Genomic DNA, 17,951 nt, shown 5'->3' with positions numbered 1-17,951 from the left:
CAACTCTCACATCCATACATGACTACTAGAAAAACCATAGATTTGACTAGACAGACCTTTGTTGGCACAAGGAAGAAGGAATGGGGTAAAATGCTTCTTGAGAGGAGGTGTTTATTTCAGAAGGTTAAAAAAAAGGTACGTCATTTGCATGGTTCTGATTTCAAATGGTTAAAAAGGACCTACAGGGGGTTTTTTTCGTCCCTGTCCCATGGCAATGCAGTATCCTGCTCCAGAGACAACCAATATCAACTCTCTTTCATGTATTCTTCCAAAACTGTTTTATGCATATGAGTGTAAAATGTATGTAGTAGGTGTAATTTTTGTTTATAAAAATTTTCTCAATGGAAACATATGATACCATTGTGGGAAATGTAGTACAGCAGTTAGGATTATAAACGCAGTCTTCCTGGGTTCAAATCCCAGCTCTATCATATTTTATCTGCATGACTCCCAGTCAAATTACTTGACCTCTGTCTGCCTTAGTTTCCTCTTATGCAAAGTACGGGTTATCACTAGAGTTATTGTAAAGATTAAATGAGTATTTGTAGAGGTCTAAAACTGTTACCTGGAATATGTTGAAAAGCATGGGCTTATTTATTAAATCATTTTTAAAGAAAAGAAGAAAGAAACTGTCCAGCAATACTGTTCTTTTTTATTATTCAATATTTGATATTGAATATTTGAATATTGCAAAATGATCACAGTCTAGTTAACATCCATCACTATATACAGCATTTTTTCTTGTGATGTGAGCTTTTTAGATCTACTCTTCAGTTCAGTCGCTCAGTCATGTCCGACTCTTTGCGACCCCATGAATTGCAGCACGCCAGGCCTCCCTGTCCATCACCAACTCCCAGAGTTCACCCAAACTCATGTCCATCGAGTCGGTGATGCCATCCTGCCATCTCATCCTCTGTCGTCCCCTTCTCCTCCTGCGCCCAATCCCTCCCAGCATCAGAGTCTTTTCCAATGAGTCAACTCTTCGTATGAGGTGGCCAAAGTACTGGAGTTTCAGCTTCAGCATCATTCCTTCCAAAGAACACCCAGGACTGATCTCCTTTAGAATGGACTGGTTGGATCTCCTTGCAGTCCAAGGGACTCTCAAGAGTCTTCTCCAACACCACAGTTCAAAGGCATCAATTCTTCAGTGCTCAGCTTTCTTCACAGTCCAACTCTCACATCCATACATGACCACTGGAAAAACCATAGCCTTGACTAGACGGACCTTTGTTGGCAAAGTAATGTCTCTGCTTTTGAATATGCTATCTAGGCTGGTCATAACTTTCCTTGCAAGGAGTAAGCGTCTTTTAATTTCATGGCTGCAATCACCATCTGCAGTGATTTTTGGAGCCCCCCAAAAATAAAGTCTGACACTGTTTCCACTGTTTCCCCATCTATTTGCCATGAAGTGATGGGACCAGATGCCATGATCTTTGTTTTCTGAATGTTGAGCTTTAAGCCAAATTTTTCACTCTCCTCTTTCACTTTCATCAAGAGGCTTTTGAGTTCATCTTCACTTTCTGCCACAAGGGTGGTGTCATCTGCATGTCTGAGGTTATTGATATTTCTCCCAGAAATCTTGAGCTACTCTTAGTAACTTTCAAATATGCAAGGGAGTATTACTAACTGCATCTACCATGCTGTACCTTACATCAATATGACTTAATTATTTTATAACTGGAAGTTTGTGTCTTATGATCCCCTTTATAATTCCCCCTATCCCCAAAACCCTGCTTTTGGCAATCACCAATGTGTTCTCTGAATTTATGAGTTTGTTTGTTGTTTTAAATTTCATATGTAAGTGAGATCATATGCTATTTGTCTTTCTCTCTCTGACTTATTTCACTTAGCGTCATAGCCTCAAGGTCCATCCTTGCTAGCACAAATGGCAAGGTTTCATTCTTTTTATGCCTGTATTGTATCCTGTGTGTGTGTGTATCACATCTTCTATATCCATTATCCATCAGTGGACACTTAGGTCGCTTTCATATCTCACCTATTGTAAATAATGCTGCAGTGAACATGGGGGTGCGTATACCTTTTTGAAGTACTCTTTTCATATCCTTTAGATAAATAACCAGAAGTGAAATCGCTGGATTATGTGGTAGTTGTATTTTAACTCTCGTCCATACTGTTTTCCATAATGAATGCAGTGATATATAATCCCACCAACAGTGCACAAGCGTTCTCTTTCGTCCATATCCTTGCCAACACTTATTTTTTTTATCTTTTTGACAATAGGTATCCTAACAGGTGTGAGGTGATATCTTCTGTGGTTTTTGACTTGCATTTCCTTGATGACTGGTGCTGAGCATTTTTTCATATCTGTTGTCTGTTGGCCATCTGCATAGCTTCTGTGTAAATATGTCTGTATTCAGGTCTTCTGCCCATTCTTTAAGCAATTTTTTTTTTTGCTATCAAGTTGTATGATTTCTTTATAAATTTTAGATATTAATCCCTTATCAGATAAATGATTTGCAATATTTTCTTCCATTCAGTAGGTTACCTTTTCACTTTGTTGATGGTTTCCTTTGCTGTACAGAAGCTATTTAGTTTGATGCAGTCTCATTTATTTACTTTTCTTTGGGGGTTAGATCTAAAAAATCATCTCCAAGACTGATGTCCAGGAGCTTGCCGCCTATCTTTCCTTTTAGGAGTTCTGTTGTTTCAGGACTTACACTCGAGTCTTTAATCAATTTGAGTTAATTTTTATGGATGGTGTCAGACTGTGGTCCAGATTCATTTTTTAGCATGTGACTAAAGTTTTTCCAACACCATTATTGAAGAGACTGTCTTTTCACCATTATATATTCTTGCCTCCTTTTTTGTCAATTAATTGACCACATGTGCATGGGTTTTTTATTCTGGGCTTTCTATTCTGTTCCATTCATCTATTTTTGTCTATTTTTATACCAGTAACATACTGTTTTGATTACTATACCTTTGTGTGTATGTGTGTTAGTCACTTAATCATGTCTGACTCTGTGATCCCATGGACTGTAGCCTGTCAGGCTCCTCTATCCATGGAATTCTCCAGGCAAAAAATACTGGAGTAGGGGTGCCTTTCCCTTCTCCAGGGAATATTCCAGACCCAGGGATAGAACCCAGGTCTCCCGCTTTGCAGCAGATTCTTTACCACCTGAGCCAGCAGGGAAGCCTTTGTTGTTGTTATTCAGTCACTCAGTCTCATCTGACCCTGTGACCCCCATGGACTGCAGCACATCAGGCTTCCCTGTCCTTCACCATCTCCCGCAGCTTGATCAAACTCATGTCCATTGAGTCGATGATGCCATCCAACCATCTCATCCTCTGTCATCCCCTTCTCCTGCATTCAATCTTTCCCAGCAACAGGGTCTTTTCCAATGAGTCAGACTCTTTGCAATAGGTGGCCAACGTATTGGAGCTTCAGCTTCAGTCCTTCCAGTGAATATTCAGGATTGATGTCCTCTAGGATTGACTGGTTTGATCTCCCTGCTCTCCAAGGGACTCTCAAGAGTTTTCTCCAGCACCACAGTTTGAAAGCATAAGTTCTTCAGTGCTTAGCCTTCTTTATGGTCCAACATTCACATCCATACATGACTACTGGAAAAAACCATAGTTTTTACTATATGGATCTTTGTCGGCAAAGTAATGTCTCTGTTTTTTAATATGCTATCTAGGTATGCCATAGCTTTTCTTCCAAGGAGCAAGCATCTTTTCATTTCATGGCTACAGTCACCATCTGCAGTGATTTTGGAGCCCAAGAAAATAAAGTCTGTCACTGTTTCCATTGTTTCCCCATCTATTTGCCATGAAGTGATGAGACTGGATGCCATGATCTTAATTTTTTTTTAATGTTGAGTTTTAAGCCAGCTTTTTCACTCTCTTTCACCTTCATTAAGAGACTCTTTAGTTCCTCTTCACTTTCTGCCATAAGGGTGGTCATCTGCATATCTGAGGTTGTTGTTACTTCTCCCGGCAGTCCTGATTTCAGCTTGTGGTTTTCCAGCCTGGCATTTCACATGATGTACTCTGCATATCAGTTAAATAAGCAGGGTGATAGTATATAGCTTTGACACACTCCTTTCCCAATTCGGAACCAGTCTGTTGTTCCATGTCCGGTTCTAACTGTTGCTTCTTGACCTGCATGCAGGTTTCTCAGGAGGCAGGTAAGGTGGTCTGGTATTCCCATCTCAAAGAATTTTCCACAGTTTGTTGCAATCCACACAAAGGCTTTAGTGTACTCATTGAAGCAGAAGTAGATGTTCTTCTGGAATTCTCTTGCTCTTTCTATGATCCAGCGGATGTTGGCAATTTGATCTCTGGTTCTTGTGCCTTTTCTAAATCCAGCTTGTACATCTGGAAGTTCTTGGTTCACATTCTGTTGAAGCCTAGCTTGGAGGATTTTGAGCAGTACTTTGCTAGCATGTGAGATGAGTGCAATTGTGCCATAGTTGAACATTCTTTAGCATTGCGTTTCTTTGGGATTGAAATGAAAACTGACCTTTTCCAGTCCTGCGCCCACTGCTGAGTCTTCCAAAGTTGCTGGCATATTGAGTGCAGCACTTAAGAGTATCATCTTTTAGGACTTGAAATAGCTCAGCTGAAATTCCATCACCTCCACTAACTGTTCCTAGTGATGCTTCTTCCTAAGGCCCATTTGACTTCGGTCTCCAGGATGTTTGGCTCTAGGTGAGTGATCACACGATCGTGGTTATCTGGGTCATGAAGATCTTTTTTGTATAGTTCTTCTGTGTATTCTTGCCACCTTTTCTTAATATCTTCTGCTTCCATTAGGTCCATTCCATTTCTGCCCTTTATTGTGCCCATCTTTGCATGACATGTTGCCTTGGTATCTCTGATTTTCTTGAAAAGAATCTAGTCTTTCCCATTCTAGTGCTTTCCTCTATTCCTTTGCATTGATCACTGAGGAAGGCTTTCTTATCTCTCCTTGCTATTCTTTGGAACTCTGCATTCCAATGGGTATATCTTTCCTTTTCTCCTTTGCCTTTTGCTTCTCTTCTCTTCTCAGCTATTTGTAAGGCCTCCTCACATAATCATTTTTGCATTTCTTTTTCTTGGGGATGACCTTGATCCCTGTCTCCTGTACAGTGTTACAAACCTCGTCCATAATTCTTCAAGCACTCTATCAGATCTGATCCCTTGAATCTATTTCTCACTTCCACTGTATAATCGTAAGGGATTTGATTTACATCATACCTGAATGATCTAGTGGTTTTCCCCACTTTATTCAATTTAAGTCTGAATTTTGCAATAAGGATTTCATGATCTGAGCCAAAGTGAGCTCCCAGTCTTGTTTTTGCTGACTGTATAGAGCTTCTCTATCTTTGGCTGCAAAAAATATAATCAATCTGATTTCAGTATTGACCATATGGTGATGTTCATGTGTAGAGTCTTCTCTTGTGTTGTTGGAAGAGGGTGTTTCTTTGCCTTAATTAAGTATTTTGTCCAAGGATCAATAGCCCAGATTTCTTTTGGTTTCTATTCATATGGACTATCTCTTTCTATCACTTCACTTTCAGTCTGTGTGTGTCCGTGAGTCTGAAGTGTGTCTCTGTAGGCAGCACGTGGATGGGTCTTAGTTGTTTGTTTTTTTTTTTTTTTAATCCATTTGGCCACTCTGTCATTTGAGAATTTAGTCTACTTCCATTTAAGGAATTATTGATAGGTATCGGACAAGGCAATGGCACCCTTCTCCAGTACTCTTGCCTGGAAAATCCCATGGACAGAGGAGACTGGTAGGCTGCAGTCCATGAGGTCCCAAAGAGTCGAATATGACTGAGCGACTTCACTTTCACTTTTCACTTTCATGCATTGGAGAAGAAAATGGCAACCCACTCCAGTGTTCTTGCCTGGAGAATCCCAGGGACAGGGGAGCCTGATGGGCTGCCGTCTATGGGGTCGCACAGAGTCGGACACGACTGAGCGACTGAGCAGCAGCATGAAATTATTGGCTTTCTGGACGTTTTGTAGTCCTTTTGTACCTTTCTTCTCCTCTTACTGTTTTCTTTTGTGGTTTGAAGAGTTTCTTTACTGGCATGTTTAGATTTTTTTCTCATCATCTTTGTATACTTACTATAGGTTTTTGCTTTGTGAGAACCATTAGTCTTATATATAACAAATTCTATTTAGAGCAGCATATTTGGGTTTCCCAGGTAATGCTAGTGGTAAAGAACCCACCTGGCAATGCAAGTATCTGTAAGAGATGCAGGTTTGATCCTCCAGGTTGGGATGATCCCCTGGAGGAGGACGTGGCAACCCAATCCAGTATTCTTGCCTGGAAAATCCCATGGACAGAGGAGCCTGGTGGGCTATAGTCCATACAGTTGCAAGGAGTTAAATAGGACTGAGCACAGTTTAAGTTGATAACTTAAAGCGGCTTAGCACACTTTAAGTTGATAACAAGTTTGAATGGATTCTAAGGTTCTACATTTCTACCCTCCCCCTCCACATTTTGATTTTGATGTCAAATTTACTTTTTTTGTTTTTTAATTTTTATTTTATATTGGAGAGTAATTGGTTAACAATGTATTAATTTTAGGTATATAGCAAAGTGATTCAGTTATACACATAACTATTCTTTTTCAAATTCTTTTCCCATATAAGTCATTACAGAATATTAAGCAGAGGTGCTTTACAGTAGATCCTTGCTGGTTATCTGTTTTAAATATAGTAGTGTATAAGTCAATCCCAACCTCCCAATTTATCCCTCTCCCTTTTGGTAACCATAATTTGTTTTCTAAATCGAAATCTGTTAATCTGTTTCTGTTTTGTAAATAAGATCTTTTGCATCATATTTTTTCAGATTCTGTATATAAGTGATATCATATATTTGTCTTTCCCTGAGTGACTTACTTCACTTAGTATGATTATCTCTATCTAGGTCCATACATGTTGGTTGCTGCAAATGGATTGTTTCATTCTTTTTAATGGCTAGGTGATATTCCATTGTGTGTGTGTATGTATATGTGTGTGTGTATGTACACACACACCACATCTTCTTTATCCATTCATCTGTGGGTGGACATTTAGGTTGCTTCCGTGTCTTGGCTATTGTAAACACCACCACAGTGAACACTGGGGTGCATGTATCCTTTTGAACCATGGTTTTCTCCAGATATATGCCAAGGAGTGGGATTGCTGGATATATGGTAGCTCTATTTTTAGTTTTCTAAAGGAACTTCTATATTGTTCTCCATAGCAACTGTACCAATGTACATTTCCATCAACAGTGTAGGAAAGTTCTTTCTCCACACCCTCTCCAGCATTTACTGTTTGTAGACTTTCTGATAGTGGCATTCTGACTGGTTTGAGGTGATACTCAGTGTTTTCTGTAATAGTGATGTTGAGCATTTTTCCCTGTCTCTTGGCCATCTGTATGCCATCTTTGGAGAAATGTCTACTTAGGTTTTCTGCTCATATTTTTCTTGATTGGGTTGCTTGTTTTATTGACATTGAGCTGCATGAGCTGTCTGTAGATTTTGGAGATTAATCCCTTGTTGGTCACATCATTTGCAAATATTTTCTCCCATTCTGAGGGCTATGTTTTCATTTTGTTTATGGTTTCCTTCACTGTGCAAAAGCTTTTGAGTTAATTAGGTTTTACTTGTTACTTTTTGTTTTTATTTGCATTACTCTAGAAGACAGATCAAAACAGATATTGCTGAGATTTATGTCAAACAGTGTTCTACCTAAGTTTTTCTCTAAGAGTTTTATAGAATCAGGTCTTACTTTTAAGTCTTTAATCCATACTCATTTTATTTTTGTGTATGGTATTAAAGAATATGCTAATTTCATTCTTTTACATGCAGCTGTTCAGGTACCATTTTTTCAAGCACCAGTTATTAAAGAGATTGTCTTTTCTCCATCGTATAGTCTTTTTTCCTTTGTTGTAGATTGACCACGTGTGCATGGGCTTATTTCTGGGCTTTCTATCCTATTCCATTGATCTATATTTCTGTTTTTGTGCCAGTACCATATGGTTTTGATGACAGTATCTTTTTGTATAGCCTGAAGTCAGGGAGCCTGATTCCTCCAGCTCAGTTATTCTTTCTCAAGATTGCATTGGCTATTCTGGATCTTCTGTGTGTCTATATAGATGTTAAGATTTTTTTTGTTCTAGTTCTGTGAAACATGCAATTGCTAATTTGATAGGGATTACATTGACTCTGTATACGGCCTTGAGTTATAGTCATTTTGACAATGTTGACTCTTCCAATACAAGAATGTGGTATATATTTCCTTCAGTTTGTGTTATCTTCAGTTTCTTTCATCAGTGTCTTAGTTTTCAGAGTATAGGACTTTTGCCTCCTTACGTAGGTTTGTTCCTATTTTTGATGTGATAGTAAGTGGGATTGCTTCTTTCCTTTCTGTTTCTGATCTTTCATTGTTAGTTTATAGAAATGAAGTATTTCTGTGTATTGATTTCGTACCCTGCAACTTTACCGCCTTTATTGATGATCTCTAGTGGTTTTCCGGTAGCGCATTTGGGATTTTCCATGTTTACTGTCATATCATCAGTAATCAAGGAAAGTTTTACTTCTTTTCCAATTTGGATTCTCTTTATTTCTTTCCCTTTTCTCATTGCTGTAGCTAGGACTTCCAAAGCTATGTTAATAAAAGTGGTGTGAGTGAGCATCCTTATCTTGTCGCCAATCTAAGATGATATGCTTTCAGCTTTCCACCGTTGAGTTTGATGTTAGCTGTAGGTTTGTCATATGTGGCCTTTATTATGTTGAAGTATGTTCCCTTTATGCCCATGTTTTAAAGTTCGTTCATGATAAACAGGTGTTGAATTTTGTCAAAAACTTTTTCTGTATCTACTGAGATGATCATATGACTTTCATTCTTCAATTTGTTGATGTGGTATATCACACTGATTAATTTGCAGGTTTGAAAAATCCTTGCATCACTGGGAAATATCACACTTGATCATGGTGTATGATCCTTTTAATGCATTTTTGGATTTGGTTTGTTAGTATTTTGTTGAGAATTCTTGTGTCTGTGTTCATCAGTGATATTAGCCTATCATTTTATTTCTTTCTTTTAGTGGTATCTTTGGTTTTGGTGTCAGGGTGATGGTGGCCTCATAGAATGAGTTTGGGAGTGTTCCTTCCACTACATTTTGCAGAAGAGTTACAGGGTAGGTATTAATTTTTCTCTAAATATTTGATAAAATTTGCCTCTGAAGCCATCTGGCCCTGGACTTTCGTGAGGGCTTTATTTGGAGTTTTTAAATCACAGTTCATTTCCCATGCTTATGATTGGTCTCTGTTTATATTTTCTATTCCTTCTGGTTAAGTCTTGGGAGACTGTGCGTTTCTGAGAATTTGTCCATTTCTTCTAGGTTGTCCATTTTATGGTATTGATGTGGTATTATTGTTGTTTGGTCACTAAATCATGTCCACCTTTGTGACCCCATGGACTGCAGTGTTCCAGGCTTCCCTGTCCTTCACTATCTCCCAGAGTTTAGTTGCTTATAGTAGTCTCTTATGATCCTCTGTATTTCCGTGGTATCTGTTGTAACTTCTCCTTTTTCATTTCTAATTTTATTGATTTGACCCCTCTCACTTTTTTATTGATGAGTTTGGCTAAAGGTTCATCAGTTACATTTATATTTTCAAAGAACCAGCTTTAGCGTCACTGGTTTTTTGTTTTTTTTTTTCCTATTGTTTTCTTTCTCTCATTTATCTGCTCTGATCTTTATGATTTCTTTCCTTCTACTGATTTTGGGTTTTGTTCTTTCTTTAGTTGCTTTAGGTGCAAAGTTAGGTGGTTTATTTGTGATTTTTCTTGTTTCCTGAGGTAAGATTGTACAGTAAGTCCCCTACATATAAAAGAGTTGCATTCCAATAAAGTGTTTATAAGTCCAGTTTTTTCATAAGTCCAACAGGGTTAGCCTAGGTACCCAACTAACACAATTGACTATATAGTACTGTATTATAATAGATTTATAATACTTTTCACATAAATAGTACATAAAAACACAAAAATAAAAGAAACATTTTTAATCTTACAGTATAGCACCTCGAAGGTACAGTGGTACCGTAACACCTGGCATACAGAGACTGGCATCAAGTGAACAGGCAAGAACAGCTACTGACTGGAGGATGGAGAAGAGACAGGAGGTGGTAGAGGTGAAGAATCATCAGCAAGAGGAGATGAAGGGCAAGCTGCAACTTCACTCATGCTTGATATTGGTGTCACAGGATCTGGTTCCTTGCTGAACCAGATGCATGTTCACATAATGGAAAGATCCTAACTTGAAGGTTCGAATGTAGGGGAATTGTTCTTCAGTGGCCAAGCCATATCCAACTCTGTGGGACCCAATGAAGTGCAGCACACCAGGCTTCTGTGTCCTTCACTATCTCCCTGAATTTGCTCAAACTCATGTCCATTGACTCAGTGATGCCATCCAACCATCTCATCCTCTGTTGTCCCCTTCTCTTCTTGCCCTCAATGTCTCCCAGCATCAGGGTCTTTTCCAGTGAGTCAGTTCTTCATATCAGGTGGCCAAAGTATTGGAGTTTCAGCTTCAGCATCAGTCCAATGAATACCCAGGACTGATCTCCTTTAGGATGGACTGGTTGGATCTCCTTACAGTCCAAGGGACTCTCAAGAGTCTTCTCCAACACCACAGTTTGAAAGCATCAGTTCTTTGGTGCTCAGCCTTCTTTATGGTCCAACTCTCACATCCATACATGACTACTGGAAAAACTATAGCTTTGACTATATGGACCTTTGTTGATAAAGTAAGGTCTCTGCTTTTTAGTACACTGTCTACATTTGTCATAGCTATTCTACCAAGGAGTGTCTTTTAATTTCATGGCTGCAGTCACCGTCTGCATTGATTTTGGAGCCCAAGAAAACAAAATCTGACACTGTTTCCACAGTTTCCCATCTATTTGCAATGAAGTGATAGGACCAGATGACATGATCTTCATTTTTTGAATGTTGCATTTTAAGCCAGATTTTTCACTCTCCTCTTTCACTTTCATCAGAAGTCCCTTTAGTTCCTCCTCACTTTCTGCCATTAAAGTGGTGTCATCTGGGTACCTGAGGTTATTGATATTTCTCCTGCAGTCTTGATTCCAGTTTATGATTCATCCAGCCCAGCATTTCACATGATGTACTCTGGATATAAGTTAAGTAAGTAGGGTGACAACCTTGATGTACTCTTTGTACTCTTGATGTACTCTTTCCCCAATTTTGCATCAGTCCATTGTTCCATGTCCATTTTAATTACTGCTCCTTGTTGTGCATACAGGTTCTCAGACAGGTAATGTGCTCTGGTATCCCCGTCTCATTAAGACTATTCCAGTTTGTTGTGATCCACACAGTCAACGCCTTTAGCATAATCAATGAAGCAGAAGTCATTTTTTCTTTTTTAATTCCCTTGCTTTTTCCATAATCCAGCCTATGTTGGCTACTCGATCTCAGATTCCTCTGCCTTTTCTGAATTCACCTCATATGTCTGGAAGTTCTCACTTCATGTCCTGCTGAAGCCTAGCTTGAAGGATTTTGAGCATAATGTTGCTGGCATGTGAAATGAGTGCAGTTGTATGGTAATTTGAACATTCTTTGGGATTGGAATGAAAAACCTTTTACAGTCCTGTGGCCACTACTGAATTTTCCAAATTTGCTGGCATGATGAGTGCAGCACTTTAACAGCATCATCTTTTAAGATTTGAAATAGCTCAGCTGGAATTCCATCACTTCCACTAGCTTCAATCATAGTAATGCTTCCTTCCTAAGGCCCACTTGACTTCACACTCTAGGATGTCTGGCTCTAGGTGAGTGACCACATCATCGTGGTTATCTGGGTCATTAGGAGCTTTTTTGTACAGTTCTTCTGTGTATTCTTGCCACCTTTTCTTAATTTCTTCTGCTTCTGTTAGGTCCTTGCCATTTCTGTCCTTTATTGTGCCTATCTTTGTATGAAATGTTGCCTTGGTATCTCCAATTTTCTTGAAGATGTCTCTTGTCTTTCCTATTTTATTGTTTTCCTCTACCTTTGCATGTTCACTTAAAAAGGCTTTCTTATCTCGCCTTGCTATCCCTGGAACTCTGCATTCAGTTGGGTATATCTTTCCCTTTCTCTTTGCCTTTCACTTTTCTTCTTTTCTCAGCTATTTGTAAGGCATCCTCAGACAACCACACTGCCTTCTTACATTTCTTTTTCTTGGGGATGGTTTTAGTTGTGGCCTCCTATACAGTGTTTGGGCTTCCCTGGTGGCTCAGATGGTAAAGAGTCTGCCTGCAGTGCAGGAGACCTAGGTTCGATCCCTGGGTCAGGAAGATCCCCTGGAGAAGGCAGTGGCAACCCACTCCAGTATTCTTGCCTGGAAAATCCCATGGATGGAGAAGCCTGGCAGGCTACAATTCATGGGGTCATAAAGAGTCAGACATGACTGAGCGACTTCACTCCTTATACAGTGTTACAAACCTCCATCCATAGCTCTTCAGGCATTCTGTCTACCAGATCTCGTCCCTTGAATCTATTCATCACCTCCACTGTATAAGCATAAGGGATTTGATTTAGGTCATACCTGAATGGCCTAGTGGTTTTCCCTACTTTCTTCCATTTGAGCCTAAATTTTGCAATAAGGAGCTAATGATCTGAGTCACAGTCAGCTCCAGGTCTTGTTTTCACTGACTACATAGAGCTTCTCCATGTTTGGCTGCAAAATATATAATCAGTCTGCTTTCAGCACTGATGATGTCAATGTGTAGAGTCATCTCTTGTATTGTTGTTGCTATGACCAGCGCGTTCTCTTGACAAAACTGTTAACCTTTGCCCTGCTTCAATTTGTACTCCAAGTCCAAAGTTGCCTGTTATACTAGGTATCTCTTGACTTCCTACTTTTACATTCCAGTCTCCTGTGATGAAAAGGACATCACTTTTTGGTGTTAGTTTTAGGAGGTCTTGTAGGTCTTCATAGAATTGTCCAACTTCAGCTTCTTCAGCACTAGAGGCTGAGGGCGAGGTGGGCATATACTCATATACTTGGATTGCTGTGATGTTGAATATAGTGGACTTACTGTATTACTATAAACTTCCCTCTTAGAACTGCTTTTGCTGTGTTCCATAGGTTTTTGATTGTCATTCTTTTGTTTTCATTTGTCTGTAGGTATTTTTTAATTTCCTCTTTGATTTCTGAAATGGTTGATTGTTTAATAGCATATTATTTAGCCTTCATGTTTTTGTGGGGGGTGGTTTGAAGTTTTTTCCCTTGTTGCTGTTTTCTAATTTCATAGCATTGTGGTTGGGAAAGATGCTTGATATGATTTCAGTTTTCTCCAATTTACCAAAGTTCACTTTGTGACCCAGCATGTGATCAAGCCTAGAGAAATAAGCAGTGTGGATTCTGCTGCTTTTGGATGGAATGCTTTATAAATATCAATTAAGTCCATCTGCTCTAATGTGTCATTTAAGGCCTGTTTTTCCTTATTGATTTTCTATCTGGATTATCTGTGCAATAATTAATGTGGGGTATTAAAGTCCCCCACTGTTAGTGTGTTACTATCAGTTACTCCTTTTATGGCTGTTAGTATTTGCCTCATATGTTGAGATGCTCCTATGTTGGGTGTGTATATAATTAAAATTGTTTTATCTTATTCTTTGATCGATCCCTTGATCATTAGTGTCCTTCATTGTCTCTTGTAACATTATTTTGAAGTCCATTTTGTCTGATATGAGTATTGGTACTCTAGCTTTCCTCTGATTTGTGTTTGCATGGAATACCTTTTTCCATCCCCTCGCTTTCAGTCTTTATGTGAAATGGCAACCCACTCCAGTGTGCTTGCCTGGAGAATCCCAGGGACAGGGGAGCCTGGTGGGCTTCCGTCTATGGGGTCGCACAGAGTCGGACACGACTGAAGCGACTTAGCAGCAGATCTGAAGTTGGTCTCTTGTAGGCAGCATATACATATATATATAAGTCTTGTTCTTGTATTCACTCAGCCAGTGTGTGTCTTTTGCTTGGAGCATTTAATCTATTTAGGGTGAAGATTATTATAAATATGTATTCCCTGATGGCTCAGATGATAAAGAATCTGCCTGCAATGCAGGAGACCCAGATTTGATCCTTGGGTGAGGGAAGGTCCCCTGGAGAAGCGAATGGCTACCCACTCCAGTATTCTTGCCTGGAGAATTCCATGGACATAGGAGCCTGGTGGATTACAGTCCATGGGTCAAAAGAGTCAGACATGACTGAGTGACTAACACACACACATTTTTATTGCCATTTTATTAAATTAGTTTGGAATTGTGTTTGTAGGTGTTTTTTTCTTTGCTTCCTCTTTTCTCTTCTGTTGTGATTTGATGACTAACGTAGTGTTGTATTTGGATTTCTTTTTCTTTCTTATCTATTGTAGATTTTTAATTTGCAGTATCCATGAGGTTTTGCTATAGCAGTCTATGTATAAAAAATATTGTTTTAAGTTGCCCAATATCCTGCATTTGTACTCTCCTCATGATTGCTGATTTTGATATCATATTTGTGTGCAGATGATTTCCTAACTTTACTGTATGTTTGCCTTTACCAGTGAGTTTTTCCATTCATAATTTTCTTGTTCCTAGTGTGGAACAAGATAATTTTCTTTTCTGCCTAGAGAAGTTCCTTTAGCATTTGTAGCAAAGCTGATCTGGTGGTGCTAACTCTTAACTTCTGCTTGTCTGTAAAAAATTTAATTTTTTAGTTGAATCTGAATTAGAACCTTGCATAGTAGAGTATTCCTCTGTTCTACAGAGTATCTGCTGAAAATCACCTGATAACCTTATGGGAATTCCTTTGCATGTTATTTATTGATTTTTCCCTTGTTGCTTTAAATATTGTTTCATCTTTTAATTTTTGTCAATTTGATTATTATGTATCTTGGCATTTTCCTCCTTGGGTTTATCCTGCCTGGGATTCTCTATGCTTCTTGGACTTGGGGAACTGTTTCTTTTCCCACATTAGGGAAGTTTTCAGCTATTATCTCTTCAAATATTTTCTGGTCTTCTCTCCCTCTCTTCTCCTTCTGGGACCTCTATAATGCAAATGTTGGTGCATTTTATGTCCCAGAGGCTATAGACTGTCATTTATTTTCCTTCTTTTTACATTTTTCTGTGGCAGTAATTTCTACCATTCCATCTTCTGGCTCACTTATCTGTTCTTCTGCTTCATTATTCTGCTGTTGATTCCTTCTAGTATATTTTTCAGTTATTATGTTGTTCATCTCTGTTCTTTAGTTCTTCTAGGTCTTTGGTAAACATTTCTTGTATCTTCTCAATCTGTGCCTCCATTCTTTTTCCAAGATCTTGGATCATCTTTATTATCATTACTCTGAATTCTTTTTCAGGTAGATTGCCTATCTCCACTTCACTTATTTGTTCTTCTGCAGTTTTATTGTGTTCCTTCATGTGGGACATATTCTGTCTCATCTTGTTTAACTTTGTGGTTTCTGTTCTGCAGGCTGCAGTGTTGTAGTTCTTCTTGCTTCTTTGCTGTCTGTCCTCTGGTGGATGATGCTGCCTAAGAGACGTGTGCAAGTTTCCTCATGGGAGGGCCTAGTTCCTGCCCACTGGTGGGTGGAGGTGGATCTTGTTCTTCTGGTGGGCAGGGTTGTGCTCAGGCTGACTTTAAGCAGGCTATCTGATGGGTGGGGCTGTGTTCCCACCCTGTTGGTTGCTTGGGTTGAAGTCAAACAACCAACACAGGAGTCTATACACAGGAGCCTATAGCTGTTGGGAGGGGCCGGGTCTTGGTGGCAGCCTCCAGGAGGCCTCAAGCCAATGAGTACTCCCCAGAACTAATGCTGCCAGTGTCTTTGTCCCTGCAGTGAGCCACAGCCAGCCCCCACTGCCACAGGAGACCCTCTAATACCAGGAGGTATGTTTGGTCCAGGCTCCTATGGGGTCACTGCTTTTCCCCTGGGTCCTGATGCTTACCAGACCTTTTGTGTGCCTCCAAGAGTGGAATGCCTGTGGAATTCCTGCAGTCAGACTCCAGTGGCCTTCAAAACGAGATTCTTTGAGGCTCCTCCTGCTGTTGCCAGACCTCCAGGCTGGGGAGCCTGATGTGGGGCATAGAACTTTCACTCCTGTGGAAGAACTTCTGCATGCAATATAGTTATTTTCCAGTTTGTTGGTCACCTACCCAGAGGGTACAGGATTTGGTTTTATTGCCATCACACCCTTCCTACTGTCTTGATGTGGCTTCTTTGTCTTTGGATGTAGAATATCTGTTTTGTAGGTTCTAGCATGTTTTTTTTGTCAACGGTTGTTCAGCAGTTAGTTGTGATTTGGTGTCTTTTTTTTTGTTTTTCAACTTTCTATTTTGGAGTATAACCGATTAACAATGTTGTGATTAAGTTTCAGGTGGACAGCACAGGGACTCAGCCACACATACACATGTACACATTCTCCTTCAACCTCCCCTCCTATCCAGGCTGCCACGTGACATTGAGCAGAGTTCCCTGTGCTGTACAATAGGTCCTTGTTGGTTATCCATTTTAAATATAGCAGTGTGTACCTGTCCATCCCAAACTCCCTAACCATCTCTTCCCTTCATCCTTCCCCCTGGCAACCATAAGTTCATTCTCTAAGTCTGTGAGTCTATTTCTAATTTGTAAAAAAAATTAATCTGTATCATTTCTTTTTAGATTCCTCATATAAGGGGTGTCATACAATTATTTCTCTTTCTTCCCATAATATGACAATCTCTAGGTCCATTCATGTTGCTGCAAATGGCATGTTTTCATTTTACTGACTGAGTAATATTCCACTGTATATATGTACCATGTCTTCTTTATCTATTCCTCTGTTGATAGGCATTTAGGTTGCTTCCATGTCTTGGCTATTGTAAACAGTGCTTCATTGAACACTGAGGTGCGTGTATCCTTTCAGATCAGGTCTTTTCTCTGGATATCTGCTTAGGATTGGGATTGCAGGGTCATGTGGTAGCTCTAGTTTTAGTTCTTTAAGGAATCTCCATACTGTTCTCCGTAGTAGCTCTACCATGGTTTTGGTGTTTCCATAAGAGGTAAGCCTATATCCTTCTACTCCTCTGTCTTGTCCCACTCAAATTTTACTTTTATCTTGTGTATCCCTTAGGTAATTATTGTATTTACTTGTTTTCACTGCTTTTGTCTTTTAATCTTCATACAAGTTTAATAAGTGACTAATCTATTACATTTACTAGATATTTACCTTTATCAGTGAGATGTTTATTTTCATATGTTTTGTCTTTTAATCTTTATACAAGTTTAATAAGTGACTAATCTATTACATTTATTAGATATTTACCTTTATCAGTGAGATGTTTACTTTCATATGTTTTGTTACTAGTTAGCACCCTTTCTTTTCAGCTTAAATAAGCCCCTTTAACATTTCTTATAAAGTTGGTTTAGAGGTAATGAACTCCGTTAACTCTTGCTTCTCTGGAAAACTCGACATCTCTCCTTCAGTTCTGAATTACAACTAAGCCAGGTAGAATATTCTTATTTGGGAGTTTTTTTTCTTTTTCTCTTTTTCTTTCAACACTTTGAATATAGACATACCTAGAGATACTGGGGGCGGTAGGGGGGTTAAGTTCCAGACAACCAAAATAAAGGAAATATTGCAGCAAAGCAAATCACACAAGTTTTTTTGTCTTCCAGTTCATATAAAAGTTACGTTTATATTGTAATCTATTAAGTGTGCAATGGCATTATGCCTTTTTAAAAAGTACATACTGCAAGTAAAAATACAAGGCAAAAACAATTACAGTGGTAATATCAATGGCCACTGATCACAGATCACCATAAGAAACATAATAATGAAAAAGTTTAAAATACTGTGAGAATTACCAAAACATGATACAGAGACATGAAGTGAGCAGTTGCTTCTGGAAAAATGGCACCAGTATCCTTGGTAAACTCAGATTGTCATAAACCTTCAGTTTGTGGGGGGGGGGGGGGAAACCACAGTA

General features: G+C 39.1%; 1 protein-coding gene across 12 annotated transcripts in view; it reads left to right on the top strand.

Moving 5' to 3' along the window:
- The window catches only part of LYPD1 (LY6/PLAUR domain containing 1), a 70,070-nt gene that overhangs the window by 38,996 nt on the left and 13,123 nt on the right, over positions 1-17,951 (top strand). For 3 of the 12 annotated variants that reach the window (XM_086350350.1, XM_086350331.1, XM_086350340.1), the window contains exon 4: positions 9,050-9,142. The exons of 7 other annotated variants lie outside the window; for them this stretch is intronic. In XM_086350350.1, coding sequence (XP_086206476.1) covers positions 9,094-9,142 — 49 coding nt within the window. In that variant the 5' untranslated portion in view covers positions 9,050-9,093. Of the gene's footprint in view, positions 1-9,049; positions 9,143-10,018; positions 10,137-17,951 lie in introns of all 12 variants that reach the window. 2 more of the 12 variants (XR_015145354.1, XR_015145359.1) reach the window with 2 other exon arrangements.

The sequence above is a fragment of the Bos grunniens genome, chromosome 2 (genome assembly GCF_055505025.1).
Source record: "Bos grunniens cultivar Pamir isolate PY7600 chromosome 2, Bosgru_T2T1.0, whole genome shotgun sequence".
NCBI lineage: Eukaryota > Metazoa > Chordata > Mammalia > Artiodactyla > Bovidae > Bos > Bos grunniens.
This window is presented reverse-complemented; position numbering and strand designations above follow the sequence as displayed.